We start from the raw sequence: 20,197 nt of genomic DNA, 5'->3' as shown, positions 1-20,197 counted from the left end.
AATCAATCTGCTTGTCTATTGAAAGCTCTTTGGGAATGAGATTCTTTTGCAAGAATATCACAAACCTCATGAAGTTGAAACATTATGTCCAACTCTGCTCCCTGAGACATGGCCTCCCATCCAGACCGCCACTAGATGGGGTTAGTTTCATTTCCAACTTGTGTGTTTGCTGGTAACTCTCCCTGAAACTTAAACCACAGGCTAACTCCGCTGTGCATGCTACGCCACCTTGTGGTGGAAATTACTAGAAGCTTATAAGAGAAATAAAGGAAGTCTGGTTGATGCTGTTTGTCCGGACAGCAATAAAAAAAGCGGTGGACAAAATAATCCCACAAAATAAGGTAGTGATTCCCAAGTATGGTTACTTCTACCCCAAGGGGCATCCCTGCAGTTGCCAGGAGAGATTGTGGAGTTGTTCAGCTAATTTGGAAAAACAAATTGTTGATTGTATTTATCCACATATTTGTGTTTAGGAGGAAAATAAACACACAAAAGGGATTACCAGTTCTAAGTGCATTCTCTGAAGTATTGTATTTAAGTAGTCTACAATTTTGTGGTACTTATATTTTACTTGAGTATATCCCTTTTATGATCTTTTTTTTATGATCTTTCTAATCCACTGCTTTTAACAGCTGTCGTTACATTTTCAGTTTATGTATTTACATCTAAAAACAAAGGGTACGCTTACATATTCAACACATTGTTAACATTTTAAACCAGTGTGTCCAAATATTTTGGCTAGTACAAACATTTCGGCTATTACAAAACGCAGTGTCTGCTTAGGGCCCATTATCATGTTTAAGTGTCTGTCAGATTTATCAGTCACGGGGGTTATTATACTGCAGAACAATTACTTCTACTTTTCAGAGAAAACTTCTGTACTTTCCCTACTTTACACTATTAAGTGCAAAAAGCCACAAAACCCCAAAAGTAATGGATAAATGGTTGAGCCATCAAGACATCAAGCTTAAACATCAATAATTTCATGATCGCATTAAGGATTCAATATAACCACTTTGTTTTCTCTATCAAACAACTGACAGGGTACTCAAACCCATGTGACAGGACTGGTAGGACACGTAAGACATGTAAAGGTTTTGGAACCACTGATGGTTCTGGAAACATTACTCCCTCACTTAAGCTTTTAATTTCTGGTGAGGCACACATGGGACCATAACTTCGTTTGGTGTAGTAAATTTTATCATATTGCAAGGTGTCTGTGTTATTTTGTCCATCTGCTGTGCAAAACAGATGCCCTACTTATGAATCAGTTGTTCTCTCCGGGTGATATTCTCATCCTGTACTTATTTAGGATCAAACTAAATCCGCCGAGAATTTGACTGCACATTTTGCAATAAGATATGACACATTTTTGCAGTTTCTCCTTTTTAAAGAGGCGTGAGAAGCACTTCTCCCTGGTGTTCTTAATGGGAACTGAGGGATCTACTCTATGTAAGCCATGCAGTACAGTCAAAGCGATGCATCACGTTAACAGGCAAGAATCAAAGCTAAGTGTGTAGTTTAAACTGGAATATATAGAACACAGAACATATTCAGAATATAACGATGTGTTGAATGGTAAATCACATTAGTGTTCTCAAGACAGCTGCCAGGGTTCCCACGGACATCCATGGTGAGGCCCTCAGCTCTGCAGTTAAGCAGGAGCATGTTATTGACTTGACTGATGGCTTCCTGTCGTGAGAGGAAGAAGCAGTACAAAGGAGGAAAAAGAAAGAATGTGGTCTCACCTGAATTCAGCAGGTAGGCTGCAGATGTCTGGCACCTCAGTGACCACAATAACATCCCAGGTTTTGTTTATTACAGTCGATGTGCGAGACTGTAGCTAACATGTACTCTGTGGTACTTTTTCTTCCTCCATCTGTCTTTTCCCCTTGTCTTTCTATGTGTAGGTAGACATCCAATAACATTTAACAGACAGAATTAATGATCCTTTCATTTCATTTCCATCTTTATAGTTTAAACAAACATCTAAATTTAATGAACACCCAGTGGTACTTTTACATTTGCTTCTTTGACCTTTGAATGTGTAAACATGGAGTTGGGTTTATTTATTTTGCTTTGTGGAGATAATATCCAATGCTGTAAACCCCAAACCTCAGCTTTGAACATTCATCTGTATTTATATCAGATTGATACCAGCAGTGTCTGTGTGGAGGTGTCATGAAACTGTGATTTTGCAAGATCATCGCCCAAAGCTCACCCATCAGAGAGGAATGAAAAGCAGGCCACCAACCCACCATTTAGACTTGCGTGGCTTTGATGTTCTAAGTTTCTGTGGCACAAGTTAAAAACAGCTACGTGCTGTCGAAAGTTGTGGCTGAACATTGGAGATTTTTGTAAGGTAGTAACACCTGTCTGTCTACCACCTGTCTGAGCAGCAGCCGTTGTGAGGCCATTGTGGGAAACTTTTTTCATGCCAGTTTGAATGGGCATTCGTCAGCATTCACTGTGAAACTGCCAAGTCATAGTCAAACTCAGACGAGTTTCAACAGTTAAGAGTGTCGGCACAGACGGTGGCAGAGACTCTCACTAGGAAGATGTCTAGTCAGATTGAAAACCTTGTGGATTGAACTAGCCACATTGTAGTGTGTTTTCCACCACACCAGATACGTTACACCAGCAAAAGCACTTGAATGCTTTCCTGTTTAAAGTAGATTTAATTCGTTGACCTCATCACTTTAACCAGTATTCATTTACAGTATGTGCTTGAAACTACGGTTGCTCCTCCTTCCTGCTATTTTTTTGTGCTGTGAGGACATAATACCTCCCCTTGTTGGTTTCATCTTGTCAAAGGACTGCAGTTGAAAATGAGCCATCTGGCTAACACTGAACTATCTACAGAAATAGTGAATAATGTGTGTTGTCTTGTCTTACAAATAAATACATTTAATAACATAGCAATGACGAAAAGTGATGTATGCTTTAGATTTTTATAATTTTTAATTGTTGTTTTGAACCTGGAAATCAAAAATACAATAGTTTTTTTTATTTAGTTACAGCAGCACACAGCAAATACATGAAGTAACAAATGTAAAAATACAAACACTTAAAAAACAGTATTTACACTAATTTACAGTTTATACAGTAATTCCAAAACATGTGAATGTGACTGTAAATGTAATGAATATAAACTGTAAAGACATTTTTGCTTTCAAAGTTGGAAATGTTATCATTGCTCTGTAAGTAATGCATGAGGGACAAAATTAAAAAAGGTGATCATGTTGAACTAGGTTCAGGTCTCAGGTGTAGGATTTTAGGAAAGTTTAGGAAAATGGGCATTCATATGGAAAGGGCAGGTGTAGTATCAGTATCAGACATGATGGAGGGACGTTTGGGAACCGCCTGCAGTTTGCTGAGCCCTCCTTTTCCCAGACCGCCAGCACACATCTTCACAATCCTCAGGAGGTCTTGTCTGAACCGAACTCCAATGAAGACGTATAGGAATGGGTTCAGGCAGGCATGAGTATATGCCAGACTCTTGGCAACCTGTCCAGCTACATCAAAACCAATTACCGTGTCACAGTTGGTGATAGTGGTATTAGCTGCCTGAGTGGCCTCCATTATCAGCAGACTATTGTAAGGCAGCTGTGAGAAAACAAACACAAACACCACAGCAAAGATGACACGTAGGGCCTTGTGCTTTTCAAAGCTCTTGGCCTGTAGAAGTGTGCGAATGATGACAGAGTAACAAAAGATCATAACTAGTAGAGGTAGGCAGAAGCCCATGCAGATTTGCAAGGACAACACCAGGATCTTAGTCCGATTGTTTCCGTTGTTCCAGTAGACCAGAGCACAGGACTGCCCTCTTTGGTTGGTCTTCACCTGGGCAAAGATAAACTCAGGGAGGGCCAGGAGAGTGGAGAGAGACCAGACGCCAACACAGGCAAGTTTGCTGTAAAACAGCCTCTTCCTCTTCAGGTTTTGAGCCTTGGTGACTTGAACAATCGCAATGTAGCGGTCCACGCTAATGCATGTGAGCAGGAACATGCTGCTGAAGAAGTTGATTTTGTAGATAGCTGACACTATTTTGCAGAGACTGATGCCAAAGTCCCATCCCTTGGTGGCATCGACAGCCCAGAAGGGTAGCATGCACAAGAAGAGGAGGTCTGCCACAGCCAGGTTTAGCAGGTACACGTCCGTCATTGTTTTCAGGCGGTTGCGCACAGTGGTGTAGATCCAAACCACCAACAGGTTGCCCACAGCGCCAAGGATGAAGATTATCCAGAAGAGAGGTGGTTCGTACTGCTGACGGAACACCCTGACCGAGGTTCTGTCACACATGCCTGAGTTTTCAGTTGGCCCTGTCTCATAGTCAACGTACTCAGGTGGGTCCTGCAATCAAAACAGAAAAACTGATCATCTGATGCGGCATTAAAGAGGGTTACGTGTATCACATGCCCTTTTATTCATTTCCTGTCAGGCATGTTTTTTTTTCTGCCCTTGTTGCCCAACTCAGTAGCTTAACTGTTGTCAGGGTTTCAAAACATAACATGCTTCTAGTGGGGATACGATGTTATGACATCAAATGCTTTCTGTGACGTACAAGTTAACCAAAGCGTGCAAAAAAACTGTTGTCAGGTGCAGGTGTTGTGTCTGTGCAGGAGAAACCACATTACTGCACAACTTCCTGCTGCTATCCAAGCCTGAGGGGGGTGAACGATCCCGAGGGGCTCTAGAAAGGGGCCCACAGCAGAACTTGGTACCCCAGAAGCATCAAACTTAGATTTAGGGCAGAGATAAACAACGGAGTGAGGCTAGGGGTTAGGTTTTAACAAACAATGGAAAATTTGATGCTGATACGCCTAAGACTGTGACAATCGAGAATCCTACAGGTGTCTGCATTACATAAAGCTACAGTACCTGGAGCATGACATCAAAAGTATAAACATACCAAAAAAGAATGCAAAATATATCAGATTTAATAAGAGCTCCAGCATGGTTTTGTTCACACAGCAACCTGAAGTTCCTGAAGTTTTAGCAAACGGTATTCTTTCAAATCATACTTTTAATACTGCAGCATAAACAAGGAGACACACATGCACTAAAAAGTTTTCTTTTCCGTGTCGGTGATGGTAAGTAGTCAGCACCAACAGTGTCACATTATTTAACAGCCTTTTTAATCTACTCAGTCATGCAGTCATCCCCATTTCTACATTACTAATGTATTGTTTTATTGCCTAGAAATAATTATCCCAAAGTAATACTTACAGTTTCAGTACTGAACAGCATTTCTGTGGATCCTGTGGTCATTAAAGTTGTAAATGACTCATCCATGTTATCTACAAAGAACCATAGGATATTAAAATAAGACAATACACAAAAAACTTGCAAAAGCATAACAAGGATAAAATATAACATATGTGGAACATTAAGCTTAAAGGTTAAATAGAAAATGCCTTGTAAATTTTCTACAATTTTGTAGCAGTGCAACAACTCACTTACCCACTCACTGATGAGACGTTGAGAGCAACCCTCAGTCACAGTTCTGTTTCTTTGTCTGAGTAGTACAACTGGTAAATTAAACCAGACTCATCTTCACTTGCTTATATGGTTTCCCTTTAACCACAGGATCACGTGCCAATATGTATCACTCCATCTCTGTGTCAGTCTGCAGAAAAGGAACAACACACGACCCCTGGTGCTGTAGACTGTACGTCGTTGCCCAAATACAGCACACAAGAAAAATATGCATCACATTGAAAGACTTGTGTGATCTTTTAACAGTAACAACAGTGTGCCAGTTTCAGAGGGAAGCTGTGACTTTTAGATTTTGCCCACTGAACCATGGCCATCAGGCTGGAACCAAAACAATGCACTCACATTCCTTTCACAGTCGATTAAGTTTGACCAAGTCGAAGCCCATTTTTGACACACTTTGTGTACACAGGTGGAGCACTTAACACCCCAGATGAGTGATGCATGAAACTGAAAACCGTGAGCTGTGATTAAAGACCAACACCGAAGGAGGTAGTCGATGTTGAGGTGCTGTTAGTGCTGCTGTTTCATAGCATCTAAAGCTCAGGCAGTGTGGCCAAGTGCCTAAAATGACTGTCAGCCATAAACTTTCCTTTCAAGTGTCCTCTTACGGAATAAACAAGTATGTCATGTGTGAGGGAAGTCTTTTCACGAGGTTTCAATTTCCTGGGTACTAAGTGGTGATGAAATGGACTTAGAAAAACAACATCCCTATTTATCATAAAATAAAGTTATGTTAAACTTATTATAGTTTGGTAACTTATTTTGTACCGATTAAACAAAATATATAGGAGTTTATGAGTCAGCTTTAGAAGTGCTGGAAGGTGAATTTTTTAAGCTTTTGGAGAGAGCCAGGCTAGACGTTTCCCCATTTCCACTATTTTTGTTAAGTTCAATCTGGTGGCTAAGCGTCAACAGATATGACAGTGGTATTGATCTTCTCTAACATGAAAGTGAACATGCATATTTCCCAAAATGTCAAACTATGTCTTTGGCTGGATTTGAGTTTGTTCCGAGTAAAATTTAACTGTATGACTCAGCTTCATACAGTAGCATAGGCGCTGCACTGTACAAAAAAAACAAAAGCCCATATTCCAGTATCAGTTCTTGCCAAGTTAAAATGCATTCATGTGACATGAAAAAACAAGAACCTGCTGTGAGGACAGGGAAATACAAAGTTCATTGGTATTCCCTGGCGTAAAGGGAAATAAATTAGATGACAAACAGTCACATAGCTGACCACACTGATACAAAACAAGTAAAAAGTCCCTACTATCTGCTTCATCTGAAGCCCAAACAAAATCGAGACTAAGAAATAAGCAAACTCATCTTGAGTAATCAGGACCAGGTCAGGAAAAGAGTTTAGAAAGTTAGTTTATAAGCCAAGGAATGTGTTTAACTGAGATTTCTGGTTGTGTTTCCTTGTGTGTCTTACTCTGTTGGGGCTGTTTTGGCCCCTGTGATGGTTCTCTGTAGGATAGAGTAGGGTTCTCAGTTTCACTTCCCGGCCTGATATAATCGCGTGAACACTTGCAGAGCGTGTGAGCCATCAGCTCTTCAGATTTCTACCAAAAGCTGGTTGTGTTTCTCGGTTTTGATCACACTGAGGCCCAGGGAAACGGCTGTGTCATGATCTCAAACGTAATTTCCTTCTGGGAACAAGCTGTTGAAGAAAGTGGCAGAACAAGAGGTTTCACTCACACAGCAACACTAACCACCAAAACTAACTGACTGCATTGTTCAGACTGGTGGCCATATAAAACGCTGTGTGTGCAGAAAAGAGAGCATGACATACTGTAGAAGGTCAAAATTAAAATGTATTCACTTGTACACAAAAATAGAAGACAATGCCATAAATAGGACCCAAGTTGAAGATTAGATACACAATGACAAATTTTAATCTATGCAAAGAGAATACTAGGAACTACTGGTTTTTAGCTCGATTGTGACCTTATGAACTTTATGGCTGACATTTCATATTGTGTCACTTATCTCTTGCAATGATGCATACTGTTATTATTTTTGTCTTTTAACGCGTTCATCTACATATGTGCGTGTATGTGTGTGTGTGTGTGTGTGTGTGTGTGTGTGTGTGTGTGTGTGTGTGTGGGTGTACAGTATGTGTATATATACAGTATCTCACAAACGTGAGTACACCCTTCACATTTTTGTAAACATTTGATAATATCTTTTCATGTAACAACACTGAAGAAATGACACTTTGCTACAATGTAAAGTAGTGTGTGTACAGCTTGTATAACAGTGTAAATTTGGTGTCCCCTCAAAATAACACATCATACAGCCATTAATGTCTAAACCCCTAAGTAAAAATGTCCAAACTGGCTCCAAAGTGTCAATATTTTGTGTGGCCACCATTATTTTATAGCATTGCCTTAACCCTCTTGGGCATGGACTTCAACAGAGCTTCACAGGTTGCCACTGGAGTCCTCTTTCACTCCTCCACATCACGACATCACGGCGCTGGTGAATGTTAGAGACCTTGTGCTCCTCCACCTTCCATTTGAGGATGCCCCACAGATACTCAATAGGGTTTAGGCCTGAAGACATGCTTGGTCAGTCCATCACCTTTACCCTCAGCTTCTTTAGCAAGGCAGTGGTCGTCTTGGAGGTGTGTTTGGGGTCGTTACCATGTTGGAATACGGCCCTGCGGCCCAGTTTCCGAAGGGAGGGGATCATGTTCTGCTTCAGTATGTCACAGTACATGTTAGCATTCTTGGTTCCCTCATTGAACTGTAACTCCCCAGTGCTGGCAGCACTCATGCAACCCCAGACCAGGACACTCCCACGACCATGCTTTGCTGTTGGCAAGATACACAGCCAAACATGCTTGACACCATCTGAACCAAATAAGTTTATCTTGGTCTCATCAGACCACAGGACATGTTTCAGTAATCCATGTCCTTAGTCTGCTTGTCTACAGCAAACTGTTTGCGGGCTGTCTTGTGAATCATCTTTGGAAGAGGCTTCCTTCTGGGACAATACCCATGCAGACCAATTTGATGCATTGTATGGTCTGAGCACTGACAGGCTGATCCCCCTTCAAACTATGCAGCAATGCTGGCAGCACTCATACGTCTATTTCGCAAAGACAATCTCTGGATATGACGCTGAGCACGTGCACTCAACTTCTTTGGTCAACCATGGCGAGGTCTGTTTTGAGTGGAACCTGTCCTGTTTGGAGGGGACACCAAATTTACACTGTTATACAAGCTGTACACTCACTACTTTACAATGTAGCAGTGTCATTTCTTCAGTGTTTTCACATGAAAAGATAATCAAATATTAACAAAAATGTGAAGGGTGTATTCACTTTTGTGAGATATATGGGGAGGAAACATGCTAACTCCACAAACGAACGGCCTGATGCTCTTGCAAGAACAGAGCAACTGGCAGAGTTATTGTGCTAAGACGCCTCAGTTTTATACATCACCATGAATTTGATTAAGCACTTAATGTATCATCTCAGAGTCATGTATGAATAATACAGAAGCCGTTGGTGATACTCACAGATACTCACAATGGAGAGGTCACAAAACACACATATATGACAGCAAAAGCCACCAAGATGCACCAGATGTCTGTTTCTTAACATTTACTGTAGGTCTATGACCGCAATGTGAAAACTTACATTCTATACTCTATATACTGTATACTGTAATATAACTTTAATTTCGAATTTTGAAATATTTGATAACTTCAGTCAATTGGGAGCTTCTTCTATCTCTATGCTGTTATAAATAGTCTGGTTCACATGCCATATGACCTGACAGCCCTCTAACTGGTAGTGAAAATGTTCAGGCCTACGATTCACAGGTTGAGATAAGGTTGAAAAGCCATGTATTAGTCACCAGTATTGCATTATGCAGGCCTCAGGGTTTTAGCTAGTTAACACGGCGCTGTGCATAATGAGAAAGGGGGGAAACCCATCTACTGTAATTAGTCCACTTCAATGAGTTTTACAAATAATAACCTTCATGTGGTCAAATAATGCACCTGCAGTTACTAAACCGTTACAACTTATACCTGAATTCACGATCCTGAGAAAAACAGTCAAATGAGAAGCATATTTCAATCATAGTCGTCAAGCTCAAAGTGCAGTGTAAAATACAATACACAGCCATGTCATGTTTTATTTTTGGTCTAAAATAATTGCATAGTTAGATAGATAGGTTTTCTTGATTTTCACGATATGCACGTGATGTCTCTGTAATAAGACTATGTTGACTCAAACCTGAAACCTGATTCAGCAGTTTTTAATCAGGTAATCGTGTAAATCATATACTTGTTCCGCATTACTTATCCTCTCAATGTTCTTTTTAAGCAGAACTGTCAAATCTAGAAGAGTTAAAGGACACAGAATACCAGCTTGAGTGTTGCATCAGTTGCTGAACTCACCTTAGGATGTGATATTTCACGGAAAATTATATCAGCAAGATAAAAACTAACACATTGAGCAATCATTCTCAGAAGTGATATGTTAATCTTAATATGTGGCAACTTTCTGTAAGTGTGAGATTCAGATTTTAAAGTGATATAGAGCAGCCCCTGGAACCTGGGACCTGTTAGCTCTCATTATCTTTTACAACCTTGATTACTGCCTCCAGACTGGCATGGGCCACAACCCACATGCATACAGCCAACGCCTACTGATCAGGAGATAAGGCTGAGGAGCCAGGAGATGGAGCAGAGGCAAAAGATCTCTGGGAAAACCTAAAACACAGATATTACACACATGCACATTTTTTCACTTATGAATTCAACGTTTCATTTGTATGGCTAAGAAAGGGTTATTTCTTCGTTAAAAGGTACAGGGCATAACTTTTATTAAAGGTAAACATACCATGTGCTGCATCTCTGCTTTCTTTATGGAGCTGTGTGATACTACTGCTGGGGGAAATATTTCATCGCAGGAAGATAGTAGTAGCTTTTTGGCCATACAACATGCTTTGTAATGCAGGACTGAACAGTTAAAGCAATTTGTTATTCCTCTAAAAATCACAGTCATTATTTTTAAACTTCATGCAGCACTCTGGACTTCACCGTACATTCTGAAACTCTCTTGAAATGTGTTTTATGTTTCCAGCAAAAGTCTGCTTGATGATTCTGGAGAAAAACCGAAGCTTTTGTCTTGCCAGTGAAACTTAGAAAACCCCTTTGATGCATTGTCAGTGAGCAGGAAGCTACTGTGAATGGGCACGCCACTCTCTGACATACAGTATATTAACAATTGCCCCATATTGTGGGAAAGTACTGCCACTGTCACTGCTCTCAGCAGTGCGAGAGATTGAGTTTGGTGCTGAGAGAAACTCGTCACCACTTCCTGTGTACCTGCTCGCTGTGATTTATTTCATGCACTGATAGACAACTGTTCAGCATTTGCATCCTATCTGAAATTATCAGAAGTTTTCCCATGACAGTCACTGTTCAGCTACTAACAGAAAACAGATGCACACACGCAAGTATCAACTCACATGAATAAGCACTCAAAAGTAACACAATCCCCTGGTCTTTGGATAAGAAATTATATGCCTTTTCTTTCATGTATCACCTTTTACAATCTCGTGCTTTGACAGCAGGACAAAGGTTTTAATAAAATGTGTTAAATATCATGTGCTAACTACATGTGGTTTTCATTGGTACCCTTTAACCCCCACCCCTTTTTTCTGCACCTATAGGAAGAAAAGTACACCATGCATACAACCCCTGCACATGATGCAAAACCAACACAGGTTGAAGTCAGAACAGACTGTGGCTTGTTGAGTTTCACTGAAAACAACAAGGGGGGTTGACGGTTGACTGACTGATGCCCACTTTGCTTCTTATGTTGCCACTATCTCAATCTACTTTGGTTAACACAAGGCAAAAACAATGAGGTCTCTTTGTAGATACTTGAAGTAGATGAGCAGATATAGAGATTAAATTTGTTGAATTCAAAACAACAAACTCGCAACTGCAATGTGTCAGACCAGGTGATAAAAAAAACCTGCAAGTGATAAAATAACACCCTAATTTAGAGTTTTGATAAAAACAACTGAAGGATGTATCTCACAATCATTTGTGTCCCTTTCCTGATGTTTAATCAGTTCAAAAATGACCTATAAGTAAATTGGTCATTATCTTTAATTCAGCACATGTATGACATAATACAAGGACAAAAAAAGATACCATCATAATAGCCATGCTTACTGTAGTTAAAATGTATGTAAGCCTGGTGGGCCAGCATGCAAAACAAGTACTGTAATAGCAATATCTCCAGTCTAACCAAGGACAATTATTAATGCATGTCATCCAACTTTTCTCTCTACACACGCGTCCTGTCCAATAGAGAAAAATATCTCACCATAAGTATCCTTACCTTCTGTGTTGCTAAAGTCACTTTATACTCCCTTCCACGTTATCTGTGTCCACTCTAGTCATGATAATTGAGGTATCAGGGGATCCCGGAGGCTCAGTGACTAAAGTGTGCACCATGTAACCGTGGCCTCCTCAGTCCCGGACGTATGTCAACCAAATCTCCTTCTTCCACTTTTTTAGACTTTGTGCTCAGAGTCTGTCAGGCTGACGTGACAAAAATAATGTTGGGGGAAAAGAGAGACTGGAGTATTCATAGATGTACTGGCCTGTAAAACCATACAGTGGTTAACCAATGAAGCAACACTGCAGCTTTTATTTGAAAACAGTCCATATCCTCTTTAATACTTTGTATATACCTGTTAACAGGAATTGTATGAATTAAGGCCGCATTTAGCCACTGAGATCATACATTCCTATGTTATTTAAGTGTACAGCTTTTCTTGGTTTATGAAGAGGCAGGTCTCTTAGTAATCTGTGCATTGTTGCAGTATGGTGCCCCCTTGTCACTTCCACAAACATTGATGTTTATGTAGTGTTAAATCAATCATCATTTATTCATATTGCCTTTTAATTCTTCCACTTTTGTATTGTTTATTTGTGTCACAAACCCCTGAAGCCTATCCCAGCATGCAGTGGGCCAGAGGAGGAAAACACACTGGACATGTTTCCGGGACATGTTTACTGTCTGATATTTTCATGAGGCCAGAACATGTACTACAGCTCAAATATTACAATCATATCAGAAAGCCATTTCTTAATCTTCAGTGAATTCAAGTGATGTTTAGATGATTAAATTTATCCCAAACTTAAAGTGAAAAATTAAAAGCAATATAATGATGACAACCTACGATGACTTAACTCACTAAAAATTACCACACATTTATTTGGTAACAGCTTTTATTACCCCATACGTTGCACAATACAAACAAATGCACATCTAGTGTAATACAAGGTAGATGTATCATACTCTACAAGAGCATTACTTCATGAACATCATGTATATTTATAGATTTTTTTTTCTTACACCCCGTCACCCACAGCAATACGAAAAGTACACAGTTAAAGATTCCAGACAAAAATATTCTATGCCCTTTGTGTAGGGAAATCTTTCTAGATCACTATCCATGTCAGTTAATATGCAAGAGCAAAAATAATGAATGCAAGAAATTTGGTACATTTTCAATGATCAGACTTTCACAGAATGTCAGATCATTGGAAATATTTGTTGTGTGAAATGCTACTAAATGTTTGGGTAACAAATTAAAGCAAGGTTGACCAAAAGGGTCATTACTTAAGCTGTTCACTATTAATTAAAAAATGGCTTAGGGTTTGCTTGGAACTCTGGGTCTAGTTCAATAAGGTTTGAATTTTGACTACAAAACGGGCTTCTAAAAGTAAGACTGATCAGGAAAATATCAACAATCAATTACCTGGTGCTAGAAAGCTAAATATTACCTATAACCATCAGATAGATAAGACTGCAAAGCTTCAGGCAGACAGTACGTATCTGTCAAATTCAGCTAATGGACAAGGCCTCTTCAGACAGGGACATGATAATAATTGCATAGAGCACTGAGGGAAGTCTGCTAGCTACTGTACGTGAGCTCCAAATTGAGACGTAGAAAAAAAGCACAGCTGAAGAAGGCTATCATTTGTCACTACTTCATTTGCGTGTTCAGTTGTGTGTACTGTCAACCTCCCCGCTCCCGTTTACTTTACAAAAGCCAATAACTACTGAAGATGCCAGATAAAGCATGAATAAACAATTCCTCGTGGAAGTGCTATTTTCTGTCTCTCTTGTCTTACAGCAGTGGAAATGATGGTTTCTTCTTTAAACCATCATGTATTTTGGTCCCGTCTTACACTCCGGACACCTGGAAAACCAGCTGCCTTGGGTAGAACTCATTCGTTGGGCTCATATCTGAAACAGAGCAATAACAGCATTACAAATCTGAAATTAGACACATTGCTTTGGAGGGGTGTTGGGGTGTTGGGGGGGGGGGATCGACACAGCATAGTACTGCAATATTTTTCGTGGCAATACTGTATCGATACGCTGAGGCTAAGCATTGAATTTTTATTATATAAATTGTACATGAGAATTTTACTTTTTAGCTATATAATAATAAAATAAATTGCATTTTCAGTCCACTAGAAAAAGAGGTTTCCTTTGGGGACACAATCTGAAGTTGGAAAAAGGTAATAAATTCCAATACATTACAATATGTCTGAAATCACAATAATATCATATTGTGACATAAGCATCGTAATAATATCGTATCGAGGGTTAAAAGTGACATTTTAAGTTTAAAAAAAAAAACATGATTCCACAGGACCACGGGGTTTCCAATTTTTTGACTGTTCTTCTTTTATATGTTCTTCAGACAGCGATTGCCCTCTAAGAATGCCACCATCTAGAGGGATGATATTTGCATTGTTTTCTTCCTGAAGATGAATACCCACCTCTGCAATCGTTTTCTGATTTCTTTGATCTGCTCATTCTTCTTGGTTAGGATCTCCTTCATGTTGCGGTAGGCTGCAGTTTGCTGAAACTTCTTCTCCAACTCCTGCATACCACACACATACATAAACACAGAACCTCACTGCACCTAATCAATTGCCCCAACAATAACTGGGCAGTAGAGCAAGTTTATCCGCCCCAAACATATTTGACCAACACTTGACAGTTGGTGGGGGTTAACTTGCTGGTAAAGACGACAGAGATGTACCTTCTCTGCCAATGACAGCTGCTCCTGCACTCGCAAAAGGTCGTGTCTGGCAGATATCAGGTTCTCCTGCAGATCTTTCTGGGAGACAGCGTTGGTACTAAGAGACCTTTCATAGTCTTCCTTCAGAGCTGCCACTGTGTCCTCGAGGCTGCTGATCTCCTGAGATTGAGCAGCCAGCTTGAAGGGGGAAAAAAAAACACAAGTTCAGATAGAATAAACGGCAGTCATCGCCACTCTACAGAATCTAGACCCTATTCACATTGACAGCCAAAAGTAACACTGTGGTCAGCGGGATACATACCATTTGAAGTCCAAGTTGAAAGATCAAATCAAATGACAGCAAATGTTCAGATGCAGTAAAATAAAAAATGAAAAGTAAAAAAATAAATAAATGAGAGGTAAAATGGAAAGCAAACTCAAAATGTCACAAAAGAAGATGATGTTACTTGCACGCCGAACTCCAAACAGTACCTGCTGTTCACCATGCACCTTCTGAAGGTCCTTCAGAGCCCTCTCTGCCTTGGTTTTCTCATCTAGTGCACTCATTGCCTAGAGACATTAATCAGATCAGAGAGTGAACGGTATAAACTTGATGCTGTGCGTTAAAGAAATGTATGGCTAACTGTTATACCTGGGTTTCTATAGTCCGCAGCCTGGCTTTCAGTTTATCATTTTCCTCCTGTAGTCTTGCTATCTCCTGAATAAATATTAAGATAGGTATAAATACGATAATGATGGTAAAACTTTCTACAATAAATCTGTATATGTAATTCATGCAATATATTTCTTTACCTTGTTAAGAAGTTCAGACACCCCACCTTCATTCAGTGGTGCCAGCTTGGGTTTGCCTGTTTCCTGGTTTATCTGGGAATGCAATATTAAACACTTCACAACTGAAGCAATGACCAAACAGCTCTTATTCCTTAGTCTAAAACATGTTGGATATATCTTGCCATTACTAGTACATGAGTATGGAAATGAAAACACCATTTTTATATCTGTCTAGTCTTGCTTTTCTTAGAAACGTGAGTCTGACTAGGGTCTCCCTTATCAGAAAGGTCTGAATAGCTTAGCCCACAAAAGAGCACAGTATTGTATTACAAAGATGATTTGTTTTTCTTTCCCCTTGCATAGTAAAACCACAAGTCAACCTCAGTGACTTCTGAACCGCACGGCTACGTGTGAAGGGCAGGCGAGCTGACATATAAAACTACTTAAAATGCAAAGGAACGCTGCACTGCTCTCTAGTTACTGAATGCCATGTGGGTGTAAATATCCTTTGAACACATGATTAATGGCAACTACATTGATGGTGATGTTTCATGGTCTGCATGTGTCTTGAGCTGCACATTATACTCACCTTATCAGCGGTTTTAAAGTCAGTCTTCTCAAATTCAGCCACTTGTTCTAACAGCTCCCTATATGGGTCAGGAAGAACAAAGAATTGGATGGCGGAATAATGAAGAAAGTTACAGAGAAAGGAGTACAAAAAAAATCTTGAAATCTTATCAAATATTATCTAAATTGTTTTGCCTCTAAAATACAAAGTATGGAAAGTCAATATTTTGTGAGTAACACTGAATAAAGTGAAACTGAACGGAAAATGTGCACTCTCTCCTCACACAACGGTCGCCTTGCCACCACAAAGTGGAAGATGTTTATAATTTTTGACATTACAATAATCTGCTATTTGGCAGTTGTGTATCTTTGGCAAGGAAAACAAACACCCTTGTTCCTGATGGCAGTTTAGCACTTATGCTATGAGATATGTGCTTGTGGTGGGGAGAACAGTACTCTGAAAAGCTTAAATGTGGTTTTGAAAACAGCAGCTGAACACACGTAGACTGTAACATGGGGCGTATTCCTTGCTTTAAACACCCTATCAGTCACGTAAGGCCCTGCAGGAAAAAAATAAGCTTCAGAGCTTGTTTATCCACCCACCATGTGCACATTACAACAAAAGAACTTCTTTCAAAACATGCTCATAGTTTTAACAAGGTGAAAGGTTGCAGAGGTCAAACGTTACATTAAGTTCACCTGAATATCATAAAAGTAAATTCAAACCTGTGTATGTGTACCGTTGAGCTTTACAATGATCTCACTGGCCAACAGTGTTAGATCGTATGTTAAGCTGCAGAGGTGTGAATTTATGAACATTTGCTCTGATAGTGAAGATTACTGAAAAACCTTGCTTCCCTCCATCTCACTGGCAAAAAGAGGAACAGGGCAAAGCTTTAGTTTGACATTCAAATTTGTGAAACGAGGCAAACATTTCACACAACTGCTATTGATATTATGTATCCTCTGAATTATTGTGAATCTGTATTAATATATTTATGCAAAAAAGCCTTAATACATCATTTGCCAAAATGTTAAGAGTGCAAAGTAGATTCTGACAACAGTTCAAATGTGATTTATCTTTCTTAGTGGTCTCACATGTACATGCCTGCATTGCTCTATGTTCAGGCTTGTAATATAGAAAAAACACTTTAAGGCACTTTTGGCATATTTGCCTGGTAAGAACAGCAAGAACGGCCTTTTAGGTAATTTAAAGTTTACTGTATAGATTAATTAATTAATTTTAACACACGTGCCCACAAACACTTCAAATGCATGCGCACATATAACATGAGCTGCTAATGATAATTTACAGTATAAAAAAACAGTCCAGTATATACTATATACTGTGGTATATATTAACTTTATAACTTTTTAAATTAAACATTAGTACTTGTGTTAATTATTGTAAACGTGTAACAATATGTAAATTTGCTGGATGTAAGAACTGAAGAATGAGTTCACGCACATTACAAAATAACATTTTTTTATGTACCACTAGAGGTAAGTAGTAATGCAGAAAGTTTTACTTTTTGTTGGGAAAGCTTTAAGATATCGGCTGCTGAGATTTCTGCAATTTTCGATGGACTAAAAGAAACAAAATATTTAATTTGAAGTGAATTCAATTATCCTGTTTTTTGGGGTAACACATTATTTAAATTTAAATGAGATTCATTAAAATTCACCTTTATTCTATCTGACTGGCAGAAAGTCAGATATAATTAATACAAATTTAATTTTTGTAATTTGGGTAAACTGACCTTAAAATAAAGTGAGATGGTGACCGAAGTTAACTGAATATCACTGCAAACAGGAAACCACTGTTATGGAAAAAGGGGCTTAAATTCACACAGTGGAAGCAAGCATGTGGCTTAGCAATTACCTATGTGCCTGGCATATAATGTAACACTGAAGAGGAAGTGGCACCAAGTGGAGGAGTTTTTCTTGGGAACGTGAAAGTGTAATTTGTGTTCAGAGGCCCAGCTGACTTCTCTTTTTGGTGTGGCACTCTATTTGACCTTGAACTGATAATTTTAAATAGTTTTAATTTGATGATGTTTCTACAGCTAACTGAATGTGACATGTTGTCGTTGGGTCATTTTTGTGCATAAAAGATCCATATCTTTTGCACACTGTTTATGATGTCAGCAAAGCATCTTAATTTGAACAAGATAATAATAATTGTGCACACTAAATATAAAATATTTCCTTTTGTCAAATGTTTACTGGGTGTTAGTCTATTTACTCAACAATTTAGAGGAAGCCTGAATCTTCTTCCTTCCTCACTGCTCACCTGTTCTCCAGCTCAGAGATATCACTCTGCAGTCGAAGGTAAAACTTCTCGGCCTGGGAAAAGAGCTGCCTGAGCAGCAGCACATTAGTGTGGGCTGTGTTGATGAGCTCCATCTCCACCTCCCCACGCACCACCACCTGCAGCCCATCCAGCATCTCCCTCACCTCGTCCACTGTGAAGGTTTCGTCCACCAGCCTTCAGACAGAAACATACATGCACACAGGTGTATGTTAAAGGTCCACCTGAACTGCAAAGCACTTAACTGTGTTAAATGTTTTCCTTCTATTGAATATGCATCTTAAGTTTATTAAATTGAAGTTATTAAAGTTGAATTAACATACAAACAATGGTACCAAAACCCTAAGTATGACCAGTCACCTGCTATCTTTGAGTTCTTCAAAACATGAGTCAATAGTCTTTAGTCTCAGGACCCTCTTTGAACGTGCAAATCGCATGTAATTGATGACTTCATTCTGATGGTGTTCATTAAAGCCAAATTCAGCCTGCATGGAGACAAGAAGGGAGAAACTGGTAAAACGATTGTCATGAAAGACAGAGAGAGAGACAGAGAGAGGCTGTAATGGAAACCACAACTAACTAGCTGATAGGCTAGCCTGAAGAGGATTTTTTTCCCTGCTGTGACAGGGCCTATTAACATGAGCTTGCACATACAAAGTGCTACCTATGGAGTCGCTTGCTAGCTGTGGACTCATCTTCGCATAAAAGAGAAGGGGAGACGTTTAGCTTGCTAACTTCTACAAGCAAACAGGTGGCCATGCAATCCATAAATAGCAGATAATAGCAGCTACTTACCATGGTGGCTTTGGAGCTAACGTTGATGTTACTACGTTAGCTAGCCTAGACTGAGCAGATCCAAAAGGAAAAATGGGTGTTTGTTTCAGCCTCTGATTTAACGTCAGGCCACACAGCGAACTGGCAAGAAGCTAAAGTCGCTAAAGCTACTGGAGTCGATGATTCTAGTAAACTGTATTATACTTAAAGCATAACTCGGTCAATTCTCTAACGGGGTTAAATCATAGCTGTAAGATTATCAGACAGACCGATTGACTAGCCTAGCTATCCGGCTAGTGTTTGCCTTGAGAATAGCGTCATTGCCTTGGTTACTAGGGGTGCGTTCAACGGCGCTACGTACATCACGGAACAACAAGTGGTGCGGTCATTATTACTGAAGTATAAACATATGCACAATTAATGAATCAGCATTGTCATAATAGCCACAAAAACATACCCAGAAACATTGACAATTAATGGTGACCACCTTTAAGAAATATTATACAATACAAATCATTATTTGGTCAATAAAATTACAAAATCCTTTATTAAGCCCACAACTGTGAAATTCACAATGCATATAAAAAGACACTTTAAAGATAAACAAACAATGAATAAATAAACATTTGTAAAGAGAATAAATATAGGCTAATAGTAAACAGTCATTCATTTGGCTACTTTACTTCTGTTTCTGTATTTTTCTTTTTTGTTGGAAAAGCTTTAAGATATCTGCTGCTGAGAGTATTATAATTTTTAAGAAAAGAAAAAAAATTTTCATTTGAAAAATTCCAAAACCTAAAAGCATCTTTCTAAAAACAATGTCCTTGTTACTCATGATAACACACAGACCTGCCTATCCAAACTTTTCATTAAGAACGGTTTCCTTTCTGAAACAGTTTGAAGTGAATGATCCTGTTTTTGGGGGTAACACATTCTTTAAATTAATTTTTTTTTAATGAGATTCATTAACATTCACCAATCTAGTCACCTCTATTCTATTAGATTGGAAGCAGAAGTCATAAATATAATTTTTATAATTTGGGGAAACTGATCTTAAAATAAAGTGAGATGGTGACAGAAGTTAACTGAATGTCACCTCAAACAGGAAAACATTGTTATGGAAAAAGGGGCTTAAATTCACACAGTGGAAGCAAGCACATGGCTTGGCAATTTC

General features: G+C 39.1%; 2 protein-coding genes across 4 annotated transcripts; both read right to left on the bottom strand.

Annotated features, from left to right (window-relative positions):
• Positions 1-2,972: 2,972 nt before the first annotated feature.
• On the bottom strand, positions 2,973-5,531 carry ccr9b (chemokine (C-C motif) receptor 9b). 2 transcript variants are annotated; one of them, XM_046049048.1, is made up of 3 exons: positions 5,464-5,531; positions 5,230-5,300; positions 2,973-4,353 (listed from the first exon to the last, which is right to left on the bottom strand). In XM_046049048.1, exons 2-3 carry the CDS (start codon positions 5,293-5,295, stop codon positions 3,301-3,303), a joined length of 1,119 nt encoding a protein of 372 aa, XP_045905004.1. In that variant the 5' UTR covers positions 5,296-5,300; positions 5,464-5,531; the 3' UTR covers positions 2,973-3,300. The 2 variants fall into 2 exon arrangements, with proteins under 2 accessions (XP_045905004.1, XP_045905013.1); XM_046049057.1 differs by having other exon boundaries at positions 2,973-4,739; positions 5,464-5,513.
• Positions 5,532-12,750: 7,219 nt separating this feature from the next.
• On the bottom strand, positions 12,751-19,336 carry lztfl1 (leucine zipper transcription factor-like 1). Of its 2 annotated transcripts, none has more exons than XM_046059027.1 (10): positions 19,045-19,336; positions 18,610-18,734; positions 18,232-18,426; positions 15,961-16,018; positions 15,393-15,464; positions 15,232-15,297; positions 15,072-15,149; positions 14,601-14,777; positions 14,335-14,438; positions 12,751-13,792 (listed from the first exon to the last, which is right to left on the bottom strand). In XM_046059027.1, exons 1-10 carry the CDS (start codon positions 19,045-19,047, stop codon positions 13,774-13,776), a joined length of 897 nt encoding a protein of 298 aa, XP_045914983.1. In that variant the 5' UTR covers positions 19,048-19,336; the 3' UTR covers positions 12,751-13,773. The 2 variants fall into 2 exon arrangements, with proteins under 2 accessions (XP_045914983.1, XP_045915043.1); XM_046059087.1 differs by having other exon boundaries at positions 14,601-14,759.
• Positions 19,337-20,197: the final 861 nt, after the last annotated feature.

Source organism: Micropterus dolomieu, linkage group LG01 (assembly GCF_021292245.1).
Source record: "Micropterus dolomieu isolate WLL.071019.BEF.003 ecotype Adirondacks linkage group LG01, ASM2129224v1, whole genome shotgun sequence".
Taxonomy (NCBI): domain Eukaryota; kingdom Metazoa; phylum Chordata; class Actinopteri; order Centrarchiformes; family Centrarchidae; genus Micropterus; species Micropterus dolomieu.
This window is presented reverse-complemented; position numbering and strand designations above follow the sequence as displayed.